We start from the raw sequence: 27,869 nt of genomic DNA, 5'->3' as shown, positions 1-27,869 counted from the left end.
ATACAAAATAAAGAAAAACGCAAGAAGGCAGACTTGTTTTATTTACATCTTTTACTAAAATGGTGCTAACGGCAATCAGACCATTTGAAACCGACAATGCTTGTCTGACAAGGCACTGCAGCCATGGAATAATAAAATTAACAAACAGTGTTACTGTTAAATGAAGCTCATCACACTGCTATATTTACAGATAACGGGAAAATAAGGTCCTCGTTAAAGCAAGACGGCTTGAATATTTTGGCGCTTTTCCACTACCACCAAACCTTGACCCAGCCCTATCGCGAACTGGCGGTTTTCCACCGTAAAGTACCCCACCAGCACCTGTGCAGAAACCCATCTAATTGGCTGAAATGCACGGAGATGACGGTGTTCTGCGCAAGTATTATCCGAAAGAAATAAACGGCGTAAAGTACTATAGAACAGCTGAACGGAATTGATTCGTAAATCAAATTTACATAAGGAAATTCTAATTCCGTTAACTAGCATTTGTTACTATAACACGGCGATTCTTACAGATGTGATAGATTTGGAAATTAACACATAGTAAAAAATGATGTACGCCGCGTGACTTCACTGTCTCCCTGCAAACCCAGCAACGCCTTTACCAAATCGACCCTTCTGCAGTGGAAAACCGAAGCGAGTTGGAACCGGGCTGTAGCTAAAGTCCCGTCTTCGCGGTTCGGCTGGGGTGCGGGTCGGTTCCTGTATGCCAGTGGAAAAGCGCCATTAGACATTATGTCAGCGTGCCAACAGAACTATTATAGACCTAACATATAATCAGCTAACCGTTTGAGCATCCATAGCTATTGTGAAACAGCAGTATATAACAAGTTTTTTCTGTTTGTTTTTTATTTCTCCCCTGTGGATCTCACAGAAAACCCGCAAACAGCTCGATTTCAAGTATTACACCACATTTCTCTTATTATTTACTGCTCATTATTAAGGTTCGTCTTTCAATGCAATGAAGTCCCTACCAGCTTCTACAGTATTAGAGGCTTCTGTAGGCCTATTTGTTACATCTCGTTTTCTGTAAAGAGGTGAGACATGTAACAATGTAAACTATTTTTGTGGCATACACTATTGAAGATGGCACTGTTAATGCCTGTCTGCTCACCTTGGAAGAAGTTTTCACGCCTTCCACAACGAACCCGTTGGAGCAATTGTATTTAATGCTTTCTTATTCCTCCCGTTGCCATGGTGCTGTTTAAGCTGTGCTTTATAAAGAACAGTGGTTTTCCAGGTGTTATTTCACCACAAACCATTGAGTGCAAGTTCTTTCATTTTTAAAACTGTAATTTATTTGTTGTTGTTACCATAGACTATGATTGGTAATGAACACAATTCTGGAAATACAGGTCGGAACTGATAAAGGTCTTAAGGTTATAATACTAAGGAACAAGCCGATTTTGCAATTCTGCACTATTGAATTCCCGTTTCTTTTTGAACTTCCCATTAATACTGCCTTTTAATCGCCCTTTCCCTATGCACAAAACAACCATAACAGGTGCAACAAATTTATGTTGTGTTAATTTAGTATTTTAACACTGTACCGACAGGCTTACAAATATAGTAACAAGAGTTATTAATTGGCGCTGTCATTCCGCCCGTCCGTCACCGGCACAACAGAGCATGATTTTAAAAGCGCAGCATAGATTCCCGTAATAATTATAAAACCTGTGTCAGTGTAAATGTCATCTTTTTTTCTTCACGTGTTAGCAATTTATATATGTCAATATGCACCGTGTCTCCCTAAGAAATATTAACAGGTTCACTTAGGCCTATATCCTCCGCATGAATGTATCTGGGTGAATAGCAAGTTTGCTGTTTGGGCTCCAGTTAAAGTCTCGATCCCAAGTCCAGTTTTGCCCGCAGTGAATAGACCAGGAGGCAATAAATACCTGAAACACTGCTCATGCTGGCAAGCGTGCGGTTGTTCAGATTTGTCTCCAAAGCATGCGGGATTAAATGACTTTCTTGGTCTCCGTCCAAATCATTTAAACCACCTCCGGTCCAACGGGCATAACAGCTATTGCGATGCTGGTGCTGACTCAAAATCACGCCACCCGGTACTTAGTAAAGTAGAAAAGCGGCCAAATCAGGCCGAGCCCGTGACGGACCACAGCTGTCAGCATCTGTCCACCGCTGGCCCCTCTGCTCACGTGACCAGCTCCAGCTCCATCTGTTTCTCTTCTGATAAGTGACCTGAGGCAACGATATCTTCACAATGGACTCCGATTTGTTGAATAATCAATGGTGCTACTCAAAACACCCACATATATCATTGGCACCATAGCGACAGGCTTCGAGCATATCAGTTTAAAATCTCAGCATATAGTCCTGACAACGACCCGGAGCTTAATCAACACGCCGAAATCTATGAGGCAACGCTACTGTGCTAAACTTACGCTTTTTGAAGCTGCTCTTGTACGTGAAAGCACGTTTCTGGACAACCGCACTCGGACTCACGAACAAGCAAATAAAAAGAGAAACTAATTGCTTAAAATATAAGCATCGAGACAGGTGTTTGAGTTAGCCAAGGTGACGCTCAGTGTAAGCTGAGCTGTCACTTCAAAATGGGATGCACCTGGAGTTCTGCCTTTTTGTCTACCCACGGCAGTAATCGAAGGAAGGATTAGCCACAGCCACACTGGCACACTCTAACAGCCGAGTGATGAACCTATAACCACTGCCACCACGAGGGGGCGGTATGAACCCTTAATATATCCGTGGTCAAGACATACGTCTTTTACATGATTCATAAATCAGTCTGTAAATAAATAAATACATATTTGCAAGTTATAGCGATCCCTTTTTAAAAGTTAAAGCTGTACATTCAGAGCGGAAGTAGCTATGAGCTGTTTGAGAGTAACGGCATGTTTTTATTTGATATATAGTTTATTTCACAGCAGCTGTGTTTCAGACCTTATTAACCCTGAAGGAGGACTCTGTCACCGGCCGGCAAAGTTCAGAAGGATAATGTAAACGTGGCCCCCACTGAGTTCCTTGTCATATGTGGGGAGAATCTGTTGAACTTGACCTCTCATGTAATCCCTCCACCCCATGTGATGGGGGGGCATATAGAAAAAAAAACATAGCCCAAGTGATAGAGGCAGAGGAATCTGGGCTGAACGCGGATGTCCCTGGAAATAAAGGGCGACACAGGGGGGGAATATGAACGCGAAGGAGCAGAGATACCGGACATCAACAGGGGGTAGAAACGACAGATAAGGAAAAGGGCAGAAACAGGGGAAACAGATCAGGGGTAGTTGCTGTCAGAGGGGAGCTGGAGCGGTCTGGGGTACAGAGGAAGCGGTGTCCAACAGGCATTCAGCAGGGGTGGTGTCATCTCCAACCTTTGCGCCTCCTGCTGTTAACGAGCAGGACGCCGGTCTGTGCACAGCTGCAGCCTCATCATCAACCTGGGGCTGCTCCAGTGAGTGCTTCCTTCCCCTGCCCACCCCCCCCCCCCGCCAACACCCCCCACTGGGGGCACTCACACGCTTAGCCTGGCCTCAGCCCTGCCACGTTGTTCAAGCCGCCATTTTACGCTGGTAACCGTACATGGGCCAAAGTAAACACAGTGCATCGTGGGTAAGACTCGAACCATATCATGTTAAATGACGTCAAAATCAGCTTAAGAGAACATTAGAAAGATAACGCTCGGCGTAGAGATAGCTGTATGTACAGGCCCTCATGACCATAAATACGATCCAGTCATTAATCCGTCAATAATACTCCCCTCCCCCATCCGCCCAACTTCTGTTAAAATCCTCCCCACGTTTAGCACCCATATCTTGGCTCAGATATCCTTTTCTTCCAAAAAAAAAAAAAAACAAGATTTCATGGTCATCTGGCTGTGTTCATCAAAAAAAGTAAATAAATAATTACATATAAAAAATAATGTTAAAAAATCTCCACGACGACGAGCAGGTTGGCGTGCAGCTTCGCCGCAGAATGGAGTCGCCTGTTAATTCGCTCTTCGAGTTCCGGCTTCCTTTCGCGTTTTACAGTAAGACATGGAAATGGGAAACGTCCGTGACCCCCACCCCCCACCCCCACGATGATGCCACAGGAATCTCTAGGCACCATCTTCCCTGCGAAAAATGTTACGAAACCACAGGGTGGCACCACACTGCAGACAAGGTTCCGCCACATTTGACCGGCGGCGTGCCCCGGTCGTCATGTGAGCGATGCGTTAATCCCTGCGCCCTGCATGCCGGATTCCGTCTAGCGGCTCCCCTTCGGCGGGCCGCCCGGGGCTCTCCCTCGTGCCCTCACCTCTGCCATCCACGCCACCCTCTTCCTCGCTCCCCTCTCTCTCACATCCCTTTCAGGCTCTGGATGAAATAGGTTAGTCGGGGTTCGGTTTTTTTTGCAGTGAAAGCTTTCCGGTGGGTGAGCGCGTGCCGCGCCCTGCCCCCCCACCCCCTCTGCTACTCGATGACCATGCAGCGCGGCAGGTGTTGGGAGAAGTACTTGAAGAGCTCAGCGGTGGCACCTGGGCAGTTGGTCAGCTCCAGCTCCTCCAGGTCCAGGAGCTGAATCAGGCCCGACAGTCCGGTGGTGGTCAGCAGGGGGCAGCCTAAGGTAACGGAAAGAGCATAGACACATATGTACTATATACAGTTCTCATGGAAAGTTTTGTTTAATATTGTAAAAATGTTGCAAATTTATTTGTTTAAAAACAAAAGTCAATTGACAAGCAGTGTATGTAACATATCTACACATATCTTCCGCACAGACATTTTCTTGGTCACATTTTACTTGGAGACACAAATAATGTAGTATTATGCTATTACTTATCGATTAATTAATCACAAGCTAAGTGTTGGTTACAAACTGATGCCATGTTTGTTCATCGTTAATGAATCATGGTGCAACTTTTAACCCAAGCAGTTACTATATTTGTTACTGTGTCTGTTAATTCTGTAATCCTTTGTGAACGACTAAGGAACCATTGAAGGAACTACTGAGCAGACTAACACACCATTCACTCACACACTCATTCCTATGGGCAATTTAGCAAGTCCAATTAGCCTCAGCATGTCTTTGGACTGTGGGGGGAAACCGGAGTACCCGGAGGAAACCCCACGACGACATGGGGAGAACATGCAAACTCCACACACATGTAACCCAGGCGGAGACCCGAACCCGGGTTCCATAGGTGTGAGGCAACAGTGCTAACCACCATGCCGCCCCTCTTTTATCTCATTTAGCGACTATATTCATTCATAATTTGTTCATTATTTGTATTTCGGTAGTTACTGAGTTACTACTGTCATCTCAAGTGTCACCAATTTCTTTTCATTAACTGTCAATTTTAGTGATTGAACCATTCAGTTCTGTTTTCGCCATTTTTCTATTAATTGCAGTTGTAGCCCGTGACTCCCAACGGGACACTGGACACAAATGTTTGATGTTTTATGTTGTGGCAAACTGAAACTACTCACTGAAACTACTCACTGAAACTACTCACTCAAACCCACTGAAACTACTCACTGAAACTACTCACTGAAACTACTCACTCAAACCCACTGAAACTACTCACTGAAACTACTCACTGAAACTACTCACTGAAACCCACTGAAACTACTCACTGAAACTACTCACTGAAACTACTCACTGAAACTACTCACTGAAACCCACTGAAACTACTTACTGAAACTACTCACTGAAACCCACTGAAACTACTCACTGAAACCCACTGAAACTATTCGTCAAGGAATTTTTTAAACTCAGACTAGCTCATTTAGAGCAATAATTTGGATTTTGATTTATCACTACTACTCCATTTTGTGTTTTAAAAGTGATATATTTTTGTGGACAAATGAATGAAGTAATAATTCTTATTATAAAACCAATAAATGTGATACGTTTTTACCGATATAAGCAAATATGCCAAGACTTTCTGTGAGCATCACATGTTGGATTTTTGATTTTTCAAGAATAGATCCGGTACAAAATTTGTGGCAAGAAGCCAAAATGAGAAGCAGCCACAGATGGGGAGGGACACCCCATGACCGGCGTACGACTCCGAGGCCCGGATCCGGGTCTCACCTGCCAGGGACAGCAGCCGCAGGTTCCTCATGCCAAGCAGGTGCTGCAGCCCAAAATCCTGCACCTGCGAGGGGAGACGGAACGTCAGCGAGTTCGGGGATGGATTTAAGAAAGCAGCAGTACAGCAGGATCAAACCACAAGATGGGTGTCGGGATTTAGGAAAGGGTAGGATTGGGGATCCGGGTCGGGCCTGTGATGACAGAACCCAGTTTTAATTGACCGGTAAAAAGACACAAGGGACAGCGAATCGTCTCCCCACCTCCACCTAGACAGCGATGTAGTTACACCACAGCATACCTGGCAGCACCACCGCAGGTAGAGGCTGCGTAAGGAGGACATCGTGGACAGGTACCCCAGGCCAGTGTCGGTGATCCGGACGCACCTGCGGGGAGGGGAACGCAGGGTCTAGGCAGGCCGTGATCCTCGAGTCGGGTTCGCGAGACCGCCCGGGTCCGGCCCACGGGGGTGACTCACCGGTCCAGCACTAGCTCCTCCAGCCGATGCAGGTCGCAGGCGATGAACTCCAGCGCCACGTCGGTGATGCGGGGGCACCAGGACAGGTCCAGGCTGCGCAGCTTGCGCAGGTTCTCGGCCACCAGCTCCACGCCGTCGTCGGTGATCTTGGAGCAGCCGGACAGGCTGAGCTCCGTCAGGTTGGGCAGGCTGTGCACCATGTTTACCACGCCGTGGTTGGTGATCTCCCAGCAGGAGTGCAGGCGCAGCGTGTGCGTGGCGGTGCCCTGCCTGGCCGTGAAGTAGGCCATGGCCGTGTCGGTCACGTGGTACGCCTGCAGGCTCAGCTCCGAAAGGTTGGGCAGGAGCTGCGAGACGGCGGCCACGGCATCATCCGCCACGTTGATGCAGTCGCTGACGCTCAGGGAGGTGAGGCGTGCGTTCAGGCTGGACCAGAGGCCTGCCTCCGTGAAGTCGTTACAGCCCGACAGCTCCAGGTGCCTCAGGCCCTGCATCTGCTCCAGCATCACCTGAAGGGGGCGCCAGGGTCACCGTAACTGCTCACCAAAAAAGCTGAAAACAAGCAAGCTTTGTCGCAGCAAGCAGACATGCATTTAGCAGAAGCTAACAAACACCAGCTCGACAACAGCCTCTCCGCTTCTTCCTACTCCATGGGCCACAGCCTAACCCCCCCTAGGCAGCAGCAGTATTTATCACTATTCAAAAGAAGGCCACAGACAGTCAGTTAACTAAGTGTTAAATAAACATGTTCCTTATTTAGGAGATACTGAAGCACCATGTTCTGCTAACACAGGGTGGCCAACTCTCACGCATCTGTTGTGACACTCCCGCTTTCAGACTCTCACGCTCATGCAAGAAATCTTACGGCAAATCTATATTTATCCCATTATAAACCTAAAATTAGGGTCAAAAGCGTTGGGGGTAGTTTGCAAACCCTCCAGACGACTTATAAGGTAATGAAAGTGCTACATACATGTTAATGAGTGTGAAGACTTGGTCTCGAATTGAAAATCTCACACCAGCCAGCCAACTAAAGTTTGCAACTCTGTGGTAACCAGCTAGCTACCTCCGATCATCGGATTCTACTCGTTAGCCAAGGTTACACGCGAACAGGAAGTGAACCCCACCCCAGCGGCACCAGGAAAAGGACAGAGATGAAAGATTGGAATTCACCAACATGGCAGCTGATGAGGATGCAGAAAAATTCACCAAACAAACAGCGGGGAGGCTAAAATGACTTTACGATTGGAGCTTTGGGCCCACAGATACAGGAGGTCAGGAGGAATATAGCTCAGAGCCCCATGGTGGATGGGGCTATGACACAACACCCATCAGTGACCTCATTCCTAACGTGGGCCTATTGCCAAACAGTGTGAGGCCACAGCTCTGCCTCAAAAGCAAGAAAATCCTGCCGTCAATCCAGCATATCTGAGGCCCTTTACTTTGGCTGATACCAACAAGCACTCAGCCGGTTCCCATTCCAGCACCATGGCCTGAAAGATGTTTCAGGCAGACTGCTTTCCGGCTGATTCTCCTTCAGCATGATGCGGTTTGTCCTCTCGCAGCTTCAGAAAAACGGTCTGGGGAAATTCGGCATTGTGACCTGGCTGAGAGGCACGCTGATTATTTATGAGGGTATATTTCACTGCAAGAATCTCTGTCCTTAACTAAAAGAAATGACCCTCAAAACTCAGGAAATCCCCTTCCCCCATGACTGCATGGATTTATTCTTGTCATATAAAGACAGGGGCATTATCTGGGGCTGTTTTTTAAACTCCTGAAACGACCTCATTTGTTTTGTTTGTTGTCAAGGACGGAGCCTGGATATGATTAACCTCTAGTGACAATGTCATCAGAAAAAATATGTAATGGGAATTATTATTATTTTTTTAATTACACAAGTTTATATACCAACGCATCACATTACTATATAAAGCAAATTACTGGAAATACTATGCATTTCTCTTACGGTATATTTTAATTGTATTTGATTAACTGACTTTAAAAAACTTTAAATGATAAAATCACCTTTGCAGTGTAATAATATTAGATTAAATGCTTTGTTTAATTTACGGAACTGTATCTATGATTTACAGTATAAATCAACATGAATTAATATGCTTATTTAATTTTGAGTCATGTTGGGTCATCACTGTACTCATGAACATTTTGGACTTGCAGGGGAGGTGAGTCCAACCAATCAGATGTGGTCCCGCCTCCTCTAGTTTCTTAGACTCACTTCCTCTATAATCTGATTGGTTGTCTCTGTGAACCAATCCGTTTTCTTTCTGCCCTTAGAACAGTTTTGTGTAAGTAAAACTCCCAAGAGGGTTAACATGCTGGAACATAGAATGTTCGTGTAGATTACAAAAAGTAATGGACCTAATACTGATCCTTGAGGCACCTGCAGGGTGGTCACATTCTACTGTGGTATCCTGTTCCCTGCCCATTCCCTGATTTAAAGGGAAATAGCTGCTGCTGTATATTCATAGTCTAACACACCTCTTTTGGAAGCTGTGGAGAAGAATTCTGGCAGTTGATGCACATCCCAAAGTATAGGGAATAACAGCGTCTATACCACGGGAAACTGAAACAGGTCACGCAGCTCACAGTCCTGTTTGGTCAAAGGCCTAAAAAAGGCTTGATCCAAAAAATGTCAGCTCTTCAGCAAATTACAAGGCTGGCCATTTCATTTATGGTTACTGCCATGCCCTCAAGTTATTATCCAGTTCAAACACATGGGCAAACCTGCTAGCGTCACAAGGTAACAGAGCTTTAAGTGAAACTGTGTCTCTTGTTATGAGTTGTTAAGGCAAGTTCAGGGAAGCCCATCTCAGTTTGAGGGTAGAAGGACACTCTGACACAAGCCTTCTTAGCACAGCATCAAAGGTCCCAAATAGTGGTATCTATTAGCGATATTAGCATTATTATTAGTAGTAGATGTCACAGCATCAGACATTATCTTTAACATCTTAGGGCGTTACGTTATACATGTCTCTGATCCCTTTATGTGTCTCATACGGGAACTGGGAGGGTAGAATAACCAAAACAGAAAGGTAAGACCATCCAGCACATGACAGTGATGAGGCCTACCTAGCTCACAATGGACACATAGAGGAAACCTTGACAAATATACCAGACCTTCAGGAGGTGCCCATAAAAGACACCATCAGACAGTTACCTCCAGCCCCGCGTCTGTGATGGTGGACCTCTTGAGGCTGACGGACCTGACGCCCTTCTTGGACAGCGGGTAGTTGTCGATGAACTCGCAAATATCCAGGTCGGAGACGCCCACCAGGCAGAAGGCCTGAAACCCGCGGAGGGCAAATGTCTGCAGGTTGATGAACTCCTTATCACCCCCTGGCAGCTGGTTGTAGAGCTCCTTGGAGTGAAGCACAGGTGAAACCCCCTCCCAGAACTTCGGCTGGTACAGAACCTTGCGCCAGGTTTTGCACACCTGGGCCAGAATACACTTCTCGGCTGTGGTGAAGTACCACAGCAACCGGTCCAGGACCTTCTCATCCAGTGCCAGCTGCCACTCCTGGGGGGTGGGTCTGGGGAACTTGCGGAGCTGGTGGGGGCGCTCCGAAAGGTCCGGTCCCAGCAAGGAGGCTGCCATCGGTGGGGGCTCCATGCGGTAGGGCAGGCTGGGTGGGGGCAGGATGGTGGGCACCGCAGAGGAGGACTGGCACAGGCGATTCTTGGCGGCAGGGGTGCCCTTGGTGATGCTAGCAGAGCCCAGGCCGTTGGGTTGGGGGGGCAGTTTTACCATGCCGTTCCTCGTCACACAGGCAGATTTGAGCTCACTGGGGGTGGACATGTTCAGCATCTGGAACTGGAGGGGGGGCAGAAAGAGCATCTCTGTTAGTGACAGGAATCAAGGTTAACATTGTTACACAATAATAAAAACAATAATCAATTACCATTAGCATTTTTAGCCCAAAAGCATAATTTACAGGAACTGCAGTCCACATTTTTATTAATACTCAGTTCATTACAAAACGATTCAAGCATTATGTTCATAGGAGTGTGATAAGTTCCACACTCCTAAGCAGACTGGTCCTGCTTATAAGCATTACAAATTCCTATGATTGCAATTCCTAATTTTCTCCACACGGTGGCAGCACACATGAGCAAAAAAAAAAAAAAAACAGCCATTATAAAAATAATCGGAAGAGGCACGTTCATTTTCTCATGAAAGAATCGGAACTTGCAAGGGCGTGACGTTCGTTGTAACCGAATACATAACTGGAATAATGTATTATTTGAGGTACACATCTTATGTTACTGTTAATGAATTAATGTATTTCTTTATATAATCTGCTGATTTCTGATGACTTTCCATCGATCACATTATGACGTTTCATAGACCTGAACATTTTCAAACATTGTCTTGCTGTTTAAAGAGCGACGGTCCTGGACGCTTTTGGGTGTGGCCATTATGATCAGCCTGTTCCATTTCATTTTCCTACCAAATGACTTGGACATTTAATTAAACGAAGACATGTATGTGATGAATCTGTCTCACTGCTACCAAAAAAAAACTACAATTACCATCCATCCATCCATCCATGCATCCATCCATCTTCCAACAGTGGACAGGGTATTGGGCATGACAAGCACTACATAAAATCCAGCTGAACTACTCATGCTTCAGTACTTCTTTCGTTTCAAGTGCTCCCCAGTAAAAAGCACAAACCTTGTATAACTAAACCAAAGTCCACTCTGGTCATAACCAGCCTGTGCATTGCTGTTGCCAAGGTAACAGAATTCTGAAGCGGCACCGAGGTGCTGGGAAGGTTTGGCCCGGTCTGCTAAACAGATACCAGCCTGGGGATGCCAACTCTCTGGACCTGAGAAAAGATTCAGTGTCCCTTCAGTCTGGGCGCTGGTGTCGCGTCCACTGTTATCCCGTATGATTGTGGTACGGAGCCCAAACAACACAAAACGGAAATCTGTAACGAGGTGATGCATTTTCCATACCCCCTTGACCTCCGCAGGGTCCTTGAGGGTCTGGGGTGTATCCTGGAAGCCATGGGCACAAGGTAGCGAAGAACACAGGACAGGGTGCCAGGCCAGTGCAGAGACACATATATCTTTCAATATATACTAAATTTAGATCATGTTAAATTAAAGGGAGCCAAGAAATCAGGACCAGTTTTTTCATGATGGAGAGTTTGGTGAAGAAATGCGTTTCAACCAAAGAACATGAAGGAGCATCTTTTATGTTTAGGTGGCTGGATTTTGAAGTCAGTCCCTTCTAATGAACAAGCATCTTTTTCACACTGCGCAGTTATTAACAATAAGTCGCATCCTCCAAAAACCCCGCCAGTGTCTCGCCCCTTAAAGGCGTTCTGTTCCTCAGATGTCAGGCATCCTTCGGCACCTTCAGGATCAACTGTCAGGCGCCGGTACGTCCTGCAGGGGAGGCGACACCCGGCTCCTCTCGCTCCGCATCACCTGCGCTCTCTCGTCTCCTGGCAACCCGCGGATCGGCCAACGCGTCATTTCCACCAGAGGGCGCGGCGTGACATTACGACACGCTCCACTGGCTTGCGAGGCCGAAGTGAAAGTCACAAAGTGTGGCTTTATTTACCAGGACAGAACAAACAGCCCTGCAGAGTAGCTAATAAACAAACAATCCCAATCGCTCAAACGTGCGAAATGCGCTTCTCTTAAGTGCTGGTGTACTGCTATCACACTGAGGTTTATTCATAGGACTGTATATGACTCCTGTCTAGCACAATTGCAGCTGTCTCTGTAAACGAACCTTCGCAAACGTGAGGGATTCACATAACGACAGCCCAGAAGACCCTACACCCCCACAAAACAACAGCCATGGACGCACAGACCGCTTCAGAGACGCAGAAGTTCAGTGCATCAAACATCCCACACGCTGAACGTATTAGCTTTTAGAGGCAGGAAAAAGCACTGGGAGAGATACTGAAATGCCCCCCCCCCCCCCCGCGAGTGAAAACGCACTACAGCGCAAACCCACGGTCCTGCTGCGTTATTCTGCCCACGAGAGACGGCGCTCGGATAAACCGTGAGACGCAGAGATTAATGAGCGAAAGGAAATGCGTGCTGGTGGGGGTGGGGGAAGGGGGTGTCTGCGCTATCAGAAAAAGCTGCCCCTCAACTTCATGCTGCCCTGATGATGCGTTATTGATCATTCCATTTAATAATCCCAATCCCAGTCATGTGTAAACCCTACCTTCCCAGGTCACCAGGGCGACATGCTCATCAGTCATTTTATGGGTCAGTCTGTCACCGTGGTAACAGATCTCATTTTCGTGGGGAGACATTAGTCTGGACTGGAAATCTACAGTATTTATGTCAGTATATGGTTTTTACTACAGCTGCATTCTGCCCTCACAGGGCCACACGGTAATTACACACTTATCACACACACAGCCGTCACTGACTTGCACGATGCCTGGCAGAGGGGGTATTGATCTGGGACATGATTACAATCCCAGGGGCGGCGGAGGGGTGTGTGTGTGTGTGGGGGGGAATTACAGTTCTCTTCTCTTTTTACATTCCATTCCTTTAGCAAACGCTCTTATTCAACATGACATATGACTAAGAAGGTCAGACAGTCCCTGAAGCAACTGGGGTTAAGGCCCCTACTCAGGGGCACCATGGTGGAATTACTCCGCAAGCCTGGGATTGGAACCGACGACCTTCCAATTATAGGCACACCTTTCACCCCTGTTCTGGAGGTGGTCGATGACACCGTCCCAGTAGCTAATTCTCTATTAAGTGGCTTGAAGCACCTTGTCGGGAAAGGAAATACAAAAAATTAATGGAATGAGCTGGAACTTTTTGTTTAATATTTTTATCGATATAAATGTTTGTAGCAAACGATGAGCTTTAGCATAAAAAAATATTCTCAAAACTAGATGAAAATGAGAATGATATGTGGTCAGAGGCATTATGATGGCAAGGTGAGCTGAATGCTGGATTATCCTCCTGCCCAACTAGCTGGAAAATGAGTAGAAAACGTGTCTGGGTTCGCGGCTGGTTGCTATGCGACTCATGGCGACCGAACCATTACATGACTAAAGCAAATATTGACCCGTCAAACTGAAACCGAGATCCAGCTCTGGGAATTTTATGGTGCAACCTTGTTAAATGAAGGCAATCATTCAGGCTGTGATGCAGAGACCCAATGGCCTCACACCGCCAGGGTTGTGGGTTCAAATCCCACCTACACTCTGCATATTGAGTTTGCATGATCTCCTTCTGTCACGCACGTTTCTTTCTTTTTGGTATTCTAGGTTTTAGACCGCAGTCCCAACACATGCATTTAGGCTAAGTGTCAATTCCGAAATGTCCGTAGTGTGTGTGTATAAGCCCTGTGATTGATGAAATCCCACCCAGGGTGTACCTCGCCTGCCTCATACCTCGTGCTGCTTGGGACAGGCCCCAGGTCCCCCTCCCAGGCTGTCTGGGGTAAACATTCGGAAGATTTATCCCGTGACTCTGTGACAGAGTCTGGGAACACAACCTTAATGGCTGTTTGGTCAACAATGGAAATTTTCCACAAAATTCCCATGAGCAGATAAAAAAAACAATCACACCTGCAAATTTATGAGTCTTCAATGCATATTCATCATTTTGGGGGAAAAAACATTAACATTAACAGCTTCTGCAGATGTTTTTCCCCAAAGAGGCTTATGGATGACAAGTCAACAGTTACGGTAACAGAACTTTGCTGCTAGATCCTGCAGATGCCATTTGATTTTGAGCAGCCTTGTGCTCGACTTAGCAAAGAAAAGGGAAATAAATGTGTCAAAAACAGATCAAACATTAAAGTAGTATTTTAATGCCCAGGAGTAGCATTCATTTGTGAGCTAGGAATAAGCAGCCAATCAGAGGGGTGGTGACGGTTCATGGCTGAACCTCAGATGGGTACAACGCACGACATCATGCCATGTCAAACTGAGATGGTGAGGGGACACCAGGAGACCAGGAGTGCATGCCCCCCCCCACCCCGGCTGGACTTCAGCACCCACACCTGAACTGTTCCTGATGGCTGTTTCCCTGGTTACAACTGCAGAAGACCAACCACAGACCATCTACAGTGTGACATTTACTGATCAACCAAAGCTAAGATTCACATTATTCCAGTTTTCAACTTCCTCCCGACTTCCTGAACTTCAGGAACCAGCAGCTAACCATCTAACTTCTTATGATAACCGTCTATAATTACTGCTTACTAGGAATGTGTGATAGAAACCTGCCCTGGGACATGTAACCGTTTTAAGTCTTAAACACTATCATCAATCCATCATCCATCCATCTTACAACCACTTATCCTAGTCAGGGTTAGAAATGACCCGTCGTTGGCTGCCGGATGATTAAAATTCCCCAGCTTTCACTTTTCACTTTCGGTGGCTGGAAATAAGCAGTGTGACAGACCTTTGAGTCAGCATGCTTCTGCGAACTGACCTGAGATCAGTCTAGGCGCGTCGGTCTGTCACTAGTCTCACATTCGCTCACACTTCACTGGGTCACTTTTGTTTAGTTTAAATACATTGACCATTTATAGACACAAGTGGTGCATAAAACTTATTTATAAGTCACTGCCTCACATCCATGTGACTCAGGGAGAAATGCAAACTGCACTCACGCTGAGCGAAGCAGGACTTAGACCCAGAGCCCATGCAGTAACAGTGCATCCCACTGAGCCACCATGCAGCCTATGCATAAGAATGGGAACGATAAAATGAAAATGGAAGCAGTCCTGTGATTACTAACCAGAAAAAGATTGGAAAAGGATGAAGATCAATCTGCTCCAAAAAACACTAATAGAAGCCTCCTGAAGCTGCTGAATGGGACACTGATCCTTAAGACCTTGAATGGGACACTGATCCTGAAGCTGCTGAATGGGACACAGATCCTTAAGACCTTGAATGGACCACAGAACCAGAAGCTGCTGAATGGACCACAGATCTTGAATTTGTTGAATGGACCACAGAACCAGAAGCTGCTGAATGGACCACAGAACCTGAAGCTGCTGGATGGGCCACAGATCCTGAAGCTGCTGGATGGGCCACAGATCCTGAATTTGTTGAATGGACCACAGAACCAGAAGCTGCTGCCTGGGCCACAGATCCTGAAGCTGCCGGATGGGCCACAGATCCTGAAGCTGCCGGATAGGCCACAGATCCTGAAGCTGCCGGATGGGCCACAGATCCAGAAGCTGCCGGATGGGCCACAGATCCTGAAGCTGCCAGATGGGTCACAGATCCTGAAGCTGCCGAATAGGCCACAGATCCTGAAGCTGCCGAATGGGCCACAGATCCTGAAGCTGCCGATTGGGCCACAGATCCTGAAGCTGCCGGATGGGCCACAGAATCTTAAGCTGCTGCCTGGGCCACAGATCCTGAAGCTGCTGAATGGGACAAAGATCCTGAAGCTGCTGAATGGGACACAGATCCTGAAGCTGCTGGATGGGCCACAGATCCTGAAGCTGCTGAATGGGACACAGAACCTGAAGCTGCTGCCTGTGCCACAGATCCTGAAGCTGCTGGATGGGCCACAGATCCTGAAGCTGCTGAATGGGACACAGATCCTGAAGCTGCTGGATGGGCCACAGATCCTGAAGCTGCTGGATGGGCCACAGAACCTGAAGCTGCTGCCTGGGCCACAGATCCTGAAGCTGCTGAATGGGACAAAGATCCTGAAGCTGCTGCCTGGGCCACAGCTCCTGAAGCTGCTGGATGGGCCACAGATCCTGAAGCTGCCGGATGGGCCACAGTCTGCTCCCCCCCCCCACCCAGAAGGGGCCTGTAGGAGTGACACCCCCTTCTCCATGGCATGAAAACACACAGGAGAACAAAGGAGCAACAGAGCTCACCAAGCCATGACGCTCATGTTAGAGCCAGATGCTTAGGAACAATCAGCATTATACTCGAGGGGGCAGAATCAGACTCCATGAAGCAGGCCCACACAGCACTAGAGTGACAGAGACGACCTGTGACACCACATCATCCTCAGCTTCCAGCAGCCAATGATTTCTCTGGGTCTTACAATCACACTTAGATGACTAACTCCATGCTTCTGTGTTTGGATTCACTAGCTGTGCAGAATGAGTCCAATTCAGCTCGCAGATTCTCAGATTCACTAGGGAGGTTGCTATTGGCCAGTGCCATGGTCATGTGATCTACCAGGTTTGTGATGTAACTCATCAAACCATGAAGGCTTGAGTCATCAGGTATACCAGTGATCCCCACCACAGACTAAACCAACTGAACAATCTACTATTATCGCAATTCCGATGACAGAAGAAATAATCCCACACAGAGACCAACAACAAACGAAAAGAAATGACGCAAACTGAACGATTAAAACTGTTTCCTTAAATCGTAATTACTGTTATTGTTATTAATGCGGGTAAACTGTAAATGCTGTAAATGCTTTAGAATTACAGTTCCTGCTCAAACAAAAAGTCATTAATTGCGGTATGAAATAGTGGCAATTTACAAAGTGCCATTTTGTCAGCCATTCAGGTGTGAGCTGAGGGTGACACCTCATCTGTCACGTGTCATCACCTAGATCTCTTTCCCCCGTACGCACGGCTCTCACGGTGATTTGTCTCCTTAAGATTCGAAAGGGTATCACTCCCGTGTTTCCCCGAAGCTGCTGGAAAGCTGGGGATAGAATTATCCCGGGACAACCGATGCGTCTCGTGGGCTTTGGAGAAAGGGAATCCTCGCGCCCCTCGAAGAGGGCAGACGGCGGCTGTCAGGAGCGACTCCCACCACCGTTAGATGACAGGATGGTCAGAAACATTTTGTTTGGTGTTACATAAACTGGGCGGCTCAGGGAGTGGCAATGATGCCGCCAGAATTCCTCAGAAGTCCAGTGTGATCAAAGAAACGTGAGATGAACATGTTCTGGGATTGCTGGTATTAGCTCATGAGTTTTTTTTGCTCACTACATTTCCCATGAGTTTGGCCCAAAATCCAGCGTCAATAGCCTACTTAGAATAAAGGAAGAATCTGCCCCATTACTTTTAAATCGACGCAATCCCATCTTTTCCCTGTGTAAACCTTAAGCAATTACATATGTCTTGTTCAGCAGTGTTTACAAACAAAACAACCATTACATTCATGCCGGGCTCCCATGTAAAGTATACCAATGCGGCATGTTCAACGCATAAGAAAGGTTACATCATTGGCGCTAAACAGATGGCCACGTAATATATGCATTATTACAGACGTCCATTTATCTCGTATAGGGATTATTGCAGGGAAATATGCAAGGTAAGCGGGCGACACGGTGGCTTCACGCCGTGAGGGTTAAGGGTTCGAGTCCCGTCTCCGCTCAGTATATCTGGGGTTTTCATGACATTTCATGGTTTCATTGCGCAGACACACAGTTAAGACTAATCTGCCCGTAATATATGGTTGTACATGCATGTGCCTCGCGTTGGACGGGCATCCCGTCCAGGCTGTACCCTGCCTATTGCCATTTCTGCCTGGGAAAGGCTCCAAGACCCCCTGCGACCTTGCTCAAGATAGGCGGATGTTGTATGGGTTGAATACACTGCAAAGCCGCACCAAAAGCCCGCTACGATCCCGTCGGATCGGTGATTCCGGTTCTCCCCGTTTCTCACTCGCATCTCGTTATGCCACCAATGCCCCCTGTAAAACCGACCATCTATAAAGCTGATCGGTTATACGGACGCCGCCCGGTGGGCATGCGTTTAAAGAGAGGGAGGGACGCCTTACCTTTTATTTGCGCCGTCTATGCGTGTGTTAATCCATGATGGGCTCGATCGATCAGCCAGGTCCGATCACGTTTCCAATAACGCAAAAGCGCCAGCAAATAAATAACAATAAAAGGATTTAGCCCGTTATTTCCCCCAGGCACCGGGTGGCTGCGGAGCGGCGTATCCTGCCAACTATGAAGGGAAAATGGGCGTTTATGTATAAGATGTCGGATACGGCACGGAAAACGAAATAACGGGAGTGCGCTTGGGTCTCATTGAATGGTGCGCCGCACAAAGCTCGCCTCCTCCCCGCACAGTCACAGGCTCGCAAACGGAGCGAAGCCACTTAAAGAGATACGAGCATTAATATTAATAATGCATGCCTGAAGGCTGTTAAGCATCCAGTTGCAATCTTTTTTTAAAGCGCTGAGCACAAAACAGCCGTGCCCCAGCATTATATAATCCAATATCCACTTCTCTTACGCATCTCTTTTTAACGCCGCCAAAGATGAGAACAAACAATTAGTCACCCCTGTTTATCTTATCAACACAAACATTACATTACTTTTTTTCTGCATGCTCCTTACAACGGAGGGGACGTGCTTTCCCAAAGGAATGAACCCCCACAACGTTATTCGAGCGGTGTTTCACAGGTAAACGAGATTTCAAAAAGCATTACTATTATAGAGGATTGGTGGGCTCCTGTATGTTTATAGGGGGCTTTACATTTATGACAGTGGACTCTAACTCACACGTTTCGGCTCTATTTGTTTATCCGTTTTAATTACACCGCGTTCATACGACTGATCCGCTGAGCAAAACGTCCGAATGAATCCCGCGAAATCCAAGGCATATGGTGAGCTATTCCGCCGAAATGGTTTGCACGTTGACGTACTTTGGAGCAAATGATGAAGAAGGAGGTGACACGCTTGTCATGACCGTTGATCACTTCACACCGGAGCCGATAGACGGGCGCCTGTACCCGGGTGCCGGCGCTGCCTCTGCCGGCGGTGCGGTGCGCTGCGCAGCGAGCCTGGAGGGGGGGGAGACTTTCTATTTATAACCACGCAGTCTGTTCCCTCTCCTCCCCCATCCTCATCGGGCGAGGCAGCACAACACTGAGAAATCCTATACGCCTATTAGGATCACGCTCTCAGTCCTGCTGCATAAATAATGAAAAAGATTTTTTTGAGGGAAGAAGAACTGCACTTTGTCAATTATTCATAATGGACCGGGACCGTTTGTATGCTGGGGGTGGGGATGATAGCATTTCTCAATTATTACTCCATTAGTTTAAGGACGCCCTTTGTCTGTACGCGCGTAGCGACACGTCTCCGTAAGTGGGGGAACCCTATATCAAGCGAATGAGGACGCTTTTGGCAAAATGGCGCCGCGTTGTACCTCATTCACAAAACATGTGAAGCCTGCATCTGCATCTACATATGCAGGCTCATAGACAGAAATAAATTTCGGGGACTCTCGGCAGCTATACCGATAGATCCCCCTCGGTAGATTTTTCCTACTGGGGAAACGGGGACACCCCTCTGGGTGGGGGGTTCAGACCTTACGTACCTGTTCATATGAGACTCACGTGTTGTTGAAAATATTATTCAGACCCAGTTTTAATTTTATATCACAGAAGCTTTGCCACGGGACGCTGTTAGTAACTTTTCCGACGATCACCTTAAGCCACTGTGTGTTGCTGGAGTAGGTGAGAGCAACAGCGCCCTCCACAGGACACCAAATTAAACCAGGAGAATTACACCTTCTCACCTGGGTGACACCACACAGGGACTAACGGCCTCTGCAGCAGCACAGAACTGTAATGCATGGAAGGGCGAGGGTGTCCATCACCTTGGCAGATCCGCTCCAGATCAGGGGCAAGGAACCATGCTAGGGTTGCGTTGTAACACCCAAGTGACACAGCAGCACATCCGCCCACGAGCCAATCAGCTCGCCTCCACAAGGACCCGCCGAATCGCCAATGACTCAGCCCCAGCTGTTTCCATGGAGACAAGCCTTCTTTGCAATGGGTGTCTCGTGGTGACTCTGTCTGGTTGCCAAGTAACTGTGTATATGGAATGCGTGTGTGCTGGCCCAGCTCAGACCCAGGGGTGTCGTCAGACCCGTAAACGGGGGCCCTGACTAACGGCCCGTTTGGACACTCCCCACCGCTCCAGTGCTCACGGTGCTCTTTTAAGATAATTAATTAGGAGATGAGTCCTCGGGAGAGGGATCATTTGATTAGTTACAGTTTAGATGAGGGTGGGGGACAGCAGAGAGAACCACCCCCCCTGCCCCCAGCAGGTCATTTAATAGGGAAATATCAGCAGACCCATTGGACAGGGAGGACCGGCATCTGTCTTTGGCGGGGGTGGGTATGGAGTCCATGTGACTGCAGATAACGCGCACATCTCGATATGGTGTCCCGATCACCCCCGGGAGCTGCGTTCCCAGACACCCGCCCCCACCCTGTCTGTGACCTGTGTGATCTCTCCCCCCCACAACACTGTCAAAGAGCTCTCTGTGCATATGTCCCCTCTGAGGTCATGTGACCCACGCCTGCCCCAGATTGCTGGTTGAGGAGGCAGACACCCTTCCAATCAGTCTAACAGACATGCGCAATCACGCATATATACAAACTCACACAGCATTGGCTGGACATACATACACACACCATCCACACACAAACACAGGAGGTGCACAGTCATCCGGGAGCAGCTGAAACTGATGAAGGCAGAGCGCCATCGCTCTTCATCTCACTCCCCCCTCGCCAACCCCCTCCTTTTCATTCATACGGACCACGAAGCCCCACCTCTCCCCCAATCTCTCCACCAATGGCAGCAGTCAGAGTATGCAGTGCCCCGCCCCTGACCCTTCCACCAATGGTAGTGCCACTCTCTCCACTTGCCTGACGTCAGCACTGACGCACGCAGGCCTGGAGTGGACTGCAGATCAAAGGCGCCCCCGAGCATGCCATAAGGGGGTATTTTTAGCTGGCAGAGGTTAGAGAGGCTGGAGGGGGGAGGGGCTGGTCTTTGTCTGCCCCTTCAAGGAGCATGTGAGCTTTTGTTCACAGCCACCCCCTCCCCCCACACCAAGGCACTGCACTCCTAGATGCCCCCTCATCTGCCCCCCCCGACCAGAGTTCCTCCTTACCATTTAGCCCGGGGGGGGGGGGGCGCGGGGTGTTCCTAGTTATCCATAGGTTTTGATATAACAGAAAAGAAAAGGCTCCAGTGGAAGACTGCAGTGATGAAAGCACATAGAGAGAAGGGGAGAAATCCAACTTGGACCTTGGTGGGTGGAGCTTCATGGGTGAGCAGGGCATGCTGGATGGGCGGAGCTTGTGGGATGGGCGCCAGCACCAGAGTCACCCATCCTCTACAGACAGACAGGAGAACTGTCACACAGCTGAAAAGAGCGTGACTGTGAGCATCACTCACAGATGTGTGTCTCCTTCACAGATCCCATCACAGGCTCCTTCACTGGTTCCCTGGGGAACATGGCTGCCCGTCAATCTCTACTCAAGTTTCACTGTATTGTTACTGAAACTAAGATTCTTCCTAAAAGGATATGATGGTCTTAAATGATGCGAAACTTAATTTGTTTCCCACAAGCACACGACACCATATTATGATATGAACATCATCCAGATCTTTGATGTTCATATTTTTAACTGGCTCACCATATCCGTGTTTTCAAAATCAACAATGCATTACGATTTTGACCACATAAAGTAGACAGGACGCCCCCTTGCGGTACTCCACCTATTTTAATTCCGTGTGACTTCTGTCTAATTATCATTTTTAATGAGATCTGTAAAATAATCTCTAATGCTAGCTCTTATCAGAGAGGATTTGTGCTGTTTACATTTCCCACCTGAGCCGAATGTTGACCGTCACTTCTGCCGTGTCGCATGGTTTTATTAACAGGTGCAACCTTATAACGGCAGGGGGCAGCAAAGGCAAATACTGTAGGCGTAGATCCTGCAGCACTATTAAATATTTCTGAAAAAATGTCTACAGAAAATATAACGCAGGAATAATAAGTTCATTAGAAGCAAAATATGTTTCAACATATGGCCAGAATATAAGAACTGCTGTTTATATAATAATTAATTGAATGCGCGTTGCCGAGAAGTAGGCCTATCTAAATTGGACAAAATGTTTTTTTTATCATTATTTTAAATTAACCATGGCAACACGCTGATGTACACACACGAGCACGCACACACACACACACACACACACACACAAGAAAATGGATCACACCACATTTTTCAACTTGTTTAACTGGTTTTATTTACTAGTTCTCGAATTCATTTATGGTTTAAGCAACGCATTCTACCATCTTTGTCGAATTTGGAATATGCAATATGCCTGCATGACTGTGCACAAATAACGATATATTCAAAGGTCACAGGACAAAGGCAATATAAGTGAGTTTAACAATAATAATGCAGAGATAACCTGCTATTTATGGAATTTGAACCTGTTGAAAATCCAGCACTCATGTTCTACATTTAGCACATGGCCGATATTGTGTGGCCAAAAAACTCAGAAAAATATACAGCCATGTAAACAAACGCAGCGAGAAATTGTATTCGCCTTAAAAGGCTTAAGTGGATTGGCATCTGGGCAGTAGTCTAATTTAAATCGCAAAAGTTGGAAACCTGGTCAGTGAGACCCTGCTGCCCCCTGCCGATAGCTGCTAGCAAACGCACGTATAAATCGTCACCGAGTTAATTATGCGGTTAACGTATACATTCTCATTCAAAGTTGAATCGATAGTGTATTAAAAATTGTAAGTAGTTGTTTTTTGTCATAAACTTAAAATGTGCGTGGGAAAACGAAGCTCTTCTTTGCGCTAAATATAACGTAATACTTTCTTAAAATTACGGCTTTTTTGTTCATGTGTTTATCCAAGTAAAATATATTCCGCTAATTTAAATATTTGACTACAAACAAATCTGATGCGTATGGCCTCTCCATTTTCCCCCCAATACACTCTGTACCCTTTCATTAATATGCAGACAGCACAACAGTCAGGACTCAACGGTACACAAACAACTGTATAATCCATGTTTCCCTGTTGGCCACTAAACAGCCTAATGAACGCCTCCACATCTAAGACACTCAGGGTGATGTCCTCTTTTTCTTCTTTCCCTCGTAGCTGAATGTGATATCTTAACTTACCAGTTTAAAATCCTTCAAGACCAGACAAAGAAAAAGATCGTCATATAACTGCCAGAATATTACCAGAAACACGATTAATAAGTTAAGACTAATTAATCTCGTACTTTTAAACGAGTTTGTATGCCTCTAACGGTAACACAACGTTAAATGATAATATAATAACAAAAAAAACCACTTCTGCACCTCACAAACACCAGCAAGCTACCCTTTAACGTTAACTTTAACCGAGCCTTGTATATCTATGGAGCCACTAGCTCAACAAATTGTAGGGCTCATCACAATTACATAAGTGCATTTAGGAAAATATATGATCGACATCACTCAGAGCCAATGAAAATTCAGGAGCACCCGGCGATCCAATCCGCTTTTAGAGCGGCGGTTTCACACGTCCCCAAATCTATTCATAGAGAGATACCCTTGACAACGTTCGTGGAGTATTCCCATTACCGAAAAATACCCGCGATTTTTGAAAATCCATCGCAATCCTGCCACCGCTTTTCAAGCGATGTCAATTATTGCTATATACATGTATATTATATGTACTTTTAAATACACTCATAGGCTGTTTCTGTAGTGTTTGGTAATCAAAGATTCATTCAAGGACAATCAAGCGCAGCATCTCGCGCTTCCCGAGATGCCGAATTTCACCCAATTCTCTAAGAGTAATAAACGCGGCGGCCCGAGCCGCAACTGTTTCGCTTGCAGGATTGTTAGCTCTCATGCATCTGCCGTGACATTCACGCTTTCAGACCCTCGCTCAGGCAAGGAATCTTATGGCAAATCTATATTAATCCATCATACACCTAAAATTAGCTACACCAAAAGCGTTGGCTCAGTTGCATGCCCTATAGACTATTTCCAAGGTAATAAAACTCTTACATGCATGTAAGTGTGTGTGCAGACTTGACTCGAAAATCTCACTCAAGCCAGCTGACCACATTTGGCAACCCTGCATTAGTCCGGGGAACTGAAATATTTCCAATATCTATTTAACAAACAATCAAAATGCTTTTCCGTTTCTCTTTTGCTCAAGGCATCGTGTCAGACAGGTTTTCCCCCTCCTGCGGTTTCTGTGCTACAAATTTTAATGAAAATTGACAGACTTTGATTACAATTATGTATAACAGATGTAATCAATTTCTACTAAACAAGCAGCCCCTTATTGTTCAGAGCTTTTGGGGGAGGGGCAGACGTTCCCCAACCATCATGCAGCCAAGCTTTTCTGTAAGAAACTATATAAAAGAACTTTTCGGAAGCTGCGTTATGCTTTTTATATCTTCGTATGTCGGCGCGATAAATGCACGTTGCCTGTAAGGCCGTCGCATACCTTTTGCAGACAGGATTAAGGATCTGGAGATCTACCCTTCCCCTCTGCTTTAGGAAATGTCCGCTTCGTACTGACGAGGATATGTTTTTTTAATACTCGTTTTGTTCGTGGCAGGAGTACATCGTACGGTTGCCATACAGATGTTTTATCTAATACGGGTTATATACCTTGCAGTTCACACTCCACTCTTTCTGTTTATGTAGCAGATATGAATATCTTTGTAAGTGATCGAAAACCATACTTCCTTCTCAGAGTGGAAGCTGAATATTTCTGAATAAGAATGTTTAATGACGCTTCTGCCACCTGCTAATCCGGCAGCTGCTAATTTAACTGGGCGATCCTGGGGGGGGGGAGGTGCCTCCCAGAATTGCAAACTTTGGTCAGCTGCCTGGAGTGAGATTCAACAGGCTGTGGGCCCTTGTCGAAGACTCCAATGGAGACGTAATTACTCTGCCGAGCACGGGATTCGGACCAATGACCTTCCAGTTCCAGGCTCACGACCCTCCCATAATGCACTTGAAAGGACACATGAGGTCGTTGTGAAAATGATGTAAGGGCTCCATCATTACTAGATGAAACATAAATATGCAGGGAGAGAGGGTGGGCTATTTTTAGATCTATTTGTGCTGAGCAACGGTCTGGACAAAAAAAAAAACGAGAGCAGTTACCCTCAGGTGAGAATAATGATTTGGCCCAAAACCAATCCCAAGGCTGAATTTCACGCAGGCCTTGAGGTGGACACCTATAATGGCCCAGTTATTTATGATTACGCTCAAGTGGTACGCGTGCCGAGGAATTTCTTGGGTCCGTCGGATCGTGTATAATGTGTGAGCGCCCTGTAATGACCGACGCCGGCTCTCCAGATGCGGGGAACGCAGAAGTGTTGCACACAAGAGGTGAATAGCGATTGAGGAGAACACAATGGAGGCGTCAATCACGCTCCAACAAGGGGGGAGAGGTGCATTTGCGGTACTGATTGTGCGGCATTTAGCTGCATCCTGCCAGTCTGCAGACACTGAACAACACCACGCAAAGAGAAAAGTCATTATGTAAAGATGCCTACTAATTTATTTGACATGACATAATAAATAACGGTAAAAGGAGTCCTTTTCATTGCCAGTCTCTAAAGCCCAACGAAATTCATACAAATTAGAAATTCAGCCAGAACAGGGCAGTGTTTTACTTCACACACTCTCTTCTGAATGGGCTCTTCTTCACCGCAAACACCAGTGCTACACTATCAATATTGGGTGTCCCATTTTACACCTGTCACTCCATCCTCTCTCTCGCGATCTGCTGCCAGGGAGACGCTTTCATCGTTAGCCTGCAATTTTAACCCTTTTCTGCTGTGAAATATCTGTAAGGGGAAACGTTGATCAGACAAGGTCGGAGGGGCCGTGCGATTATTTTTTGTGGGGGGCCAATCTGAGCTTCGCCCTATCAGCAAGGGCATTTCTATAAAGTCTGTTTTCTCGTCCCATGAAAGCTACAGCGTCGCTACCCAGAAGTACGAGCGAAAGGGGCGATGAACGGCCAAGGAGTCAGTATAAAGGCAGCCAAGTATGTTTACTATGATATGTTTACAAATGATCTTACAAAAGGACAATACGTATGTGGGACTAGAGCACTGGCAAATGAAAAAAGAACAGTACAGAACAATCTAAAAAAAACAACAAAGGAACCCTAACAATCAAATAAACGATTTTACCAACCTAAGCAACAATATAGGTAATATACTATGGTGGCAAATGCTTCTGACCGAGTGTTTATAACATTCAGTTTCTACAAATGTGAAGCATGTGTAGGGCTGCATGCGAGCCCCAGTTACTAGATCCGACTGTTAACCGTGAGCTTAGAGAATAAACAGAAGTAGGTACCCAGACTGACACCGGCCCTCTCTGTCACTCAGCAAACTGCTTTTATAGATGGTAGGTCGAGAAGGCGAGTTCTTGATTGGCCAGGGCAGTCAATGGCCGACGCAGAGTGACAGCTCCCTCCTCCAATTGGGCGCCTCCACGTATAATAAAAGGGAACTCTACCCACAGGGATGTAACACAGAAATAGACTTCTTACATTTTGCTTTTCCCTTTTGCAAAAATTCATGCGAGAATCCAGGGGCGTAGCTAGAAATCCTGGGGGCCCCAGATATAATGCCACCTTGGGCCCCTACAGTAGATTTTGCTGATGGGGGGGGGGGGGGGGGCACAATGGTACGTTCTGGGGCCTCTATACAATGCTGGGCTCCCTGAATCTGCCTGGGCGTTCTTACCCATCCCAGCAGCCCCCCAGGGACTGATAGAGCCATTGCCTTGCAATGCGCCTGCTCAGGAAAATCCAGAAAAAGGTTACAGAGCTGAAAATGGCTTTATTATTATTTTCCAGCTCCACAGAGATGGCGTGTTCAGGGAAGGGTGTAATAATTTTAAGCCTTTTCAAATGATAAAATTCACATTGGTAAACAAACCTTGAACTAAGGATTTTCAGCAGCTTGTGTAATATTTGCTAAATGAAACTTTTTTTTTTTTCTCTGATGCTTAAAAATGTTTTTATTAAAATGGAGAGAAGAGGACCTTCTTCCGTCTTTCAAGGCAACTTAACACGTTATTTGACACAATATTAGTATAAGTCTGCTTTCCACTATTTCATTCAGACAAAAGCCTTGTGTATCATCTCTGCTTTGCCATTTCCTGGCAGACGGTCTGTCCCTTGTGTCCAAATCCAGCTTTGTTATATATGCGAAAATGATTTTTGTCAAACCTGCGCGCGTTATTTTTACGACGTCTATGCACTACGGCACATTATTCCTTGCTAAAGTCTTTATTTAGAGATTATTACTTCAGTTACAGCTACACGTTGTAGGTTTTATGCCTGCATTTTACCAGCTGCCCTGATCTGGGTTGACTGGAACTGAATTTACTCAATATGAGAATGTGGTCCAGGAGGAGAAAGGAGGGTTGGAGATCTGGGTGTGCTTCGGTTTAACTGTAGAGTGTAATACACCCTCTAAAGAGAGCAGGTCTCAGTCTTACAGAAACCAGATGCATTATCTAAATGCAGGGTCACATACTGTAGACATTAGGCGCAGTTTAT

General features: G+C 46.5%; 1 protein-coding gene across 2 annotated transcripts; it reads right to left on the bottom strand.

Annotated features, from left to right (window-relative positions):
* Positions 1 to 33: 33 nt before the first annotated feature.
* Positions 34 to 19,263, bottom strand: fbxl16 (F-box and leucine-rich repeat protein 16). 2 transcript variants are annotated; one of them, XM_049004541.1, is made up of 6 exons: positions 19,150 to 19,263; positions 9,714 to 10,367; positions 6,533 to 7,041; positions 6,356 to 6,440; positions 6,058 to 6,121; positions 34 to 4,582 (listed from the first exon to the last, which is right to left on the bottom strand). In XM_049004541.1, exons 2-6 carry the CDS (start codon positions 10,359 to 10,361, stop codon positions 4,434 to 4,436), a joined length of 1,455 nt encoding a protein of 484 aa, XP_048860498.1. In that variant the 5' UTR covers positions 10,362 to 10,367; positions 19,150 to 19,263; the 3' UTR covers positions 34 to 4,433. The 2 variants fall into 2 exon arrangements, with proteins under 2 accessions (XP_048860498.1, XP_048860497.1); XM_049004540.1 differs by having other exon boundaries at positions 18,274 to 19,233.
* Between the last annotated feature and the right edge of the window lie 8,606 nt (positions 19,264 to 27,869).

This window comes from Brienomyrus brachyistius, unplaced genomic scaffold (assembly GCF_023856365.1).
Source record: "Brienomyrus brachyistius isolate T26 unplaced genomic scaffold, BBRACH_0.4 scaffold110, whole genome shotgun sequence".
Lineage (NCBI taxonomy): Eukaryota > Metazoa > Chordata > Actinopteri > Osteoglossiformes > Mormyridae > Brienomyrus > Brienomyrus brachyistius.
Note: the sequence above shows the minus strand (reverse complement) of the source record. Positions and strands in the feature narration are given on the sequence as shown.

Coding starts and splice junctions, on each gene's coding strand:
- fbxl16 (XM_049004541.1), bottom strand. CDS start 10,361: ATGCTGAACATGTCCACCCCCAGTGAGCTCAAATCTGCCTGTGTGACG. Junction 6,122..6,355: donor ACCTGCGGTGGTGCTGCCAG/GTATGCTGTGGT, acceptor CTCCCCTCGCAG/GTGCAGGATTTTGGGCTGCA. Junction 4,583..6,057: donor GCGGCTGCTGTCCCTGGCAG/GTGAGACCCGGA, acceptor CCGTTACCTTAG/GCTGCCCCCTGCTGACCACC.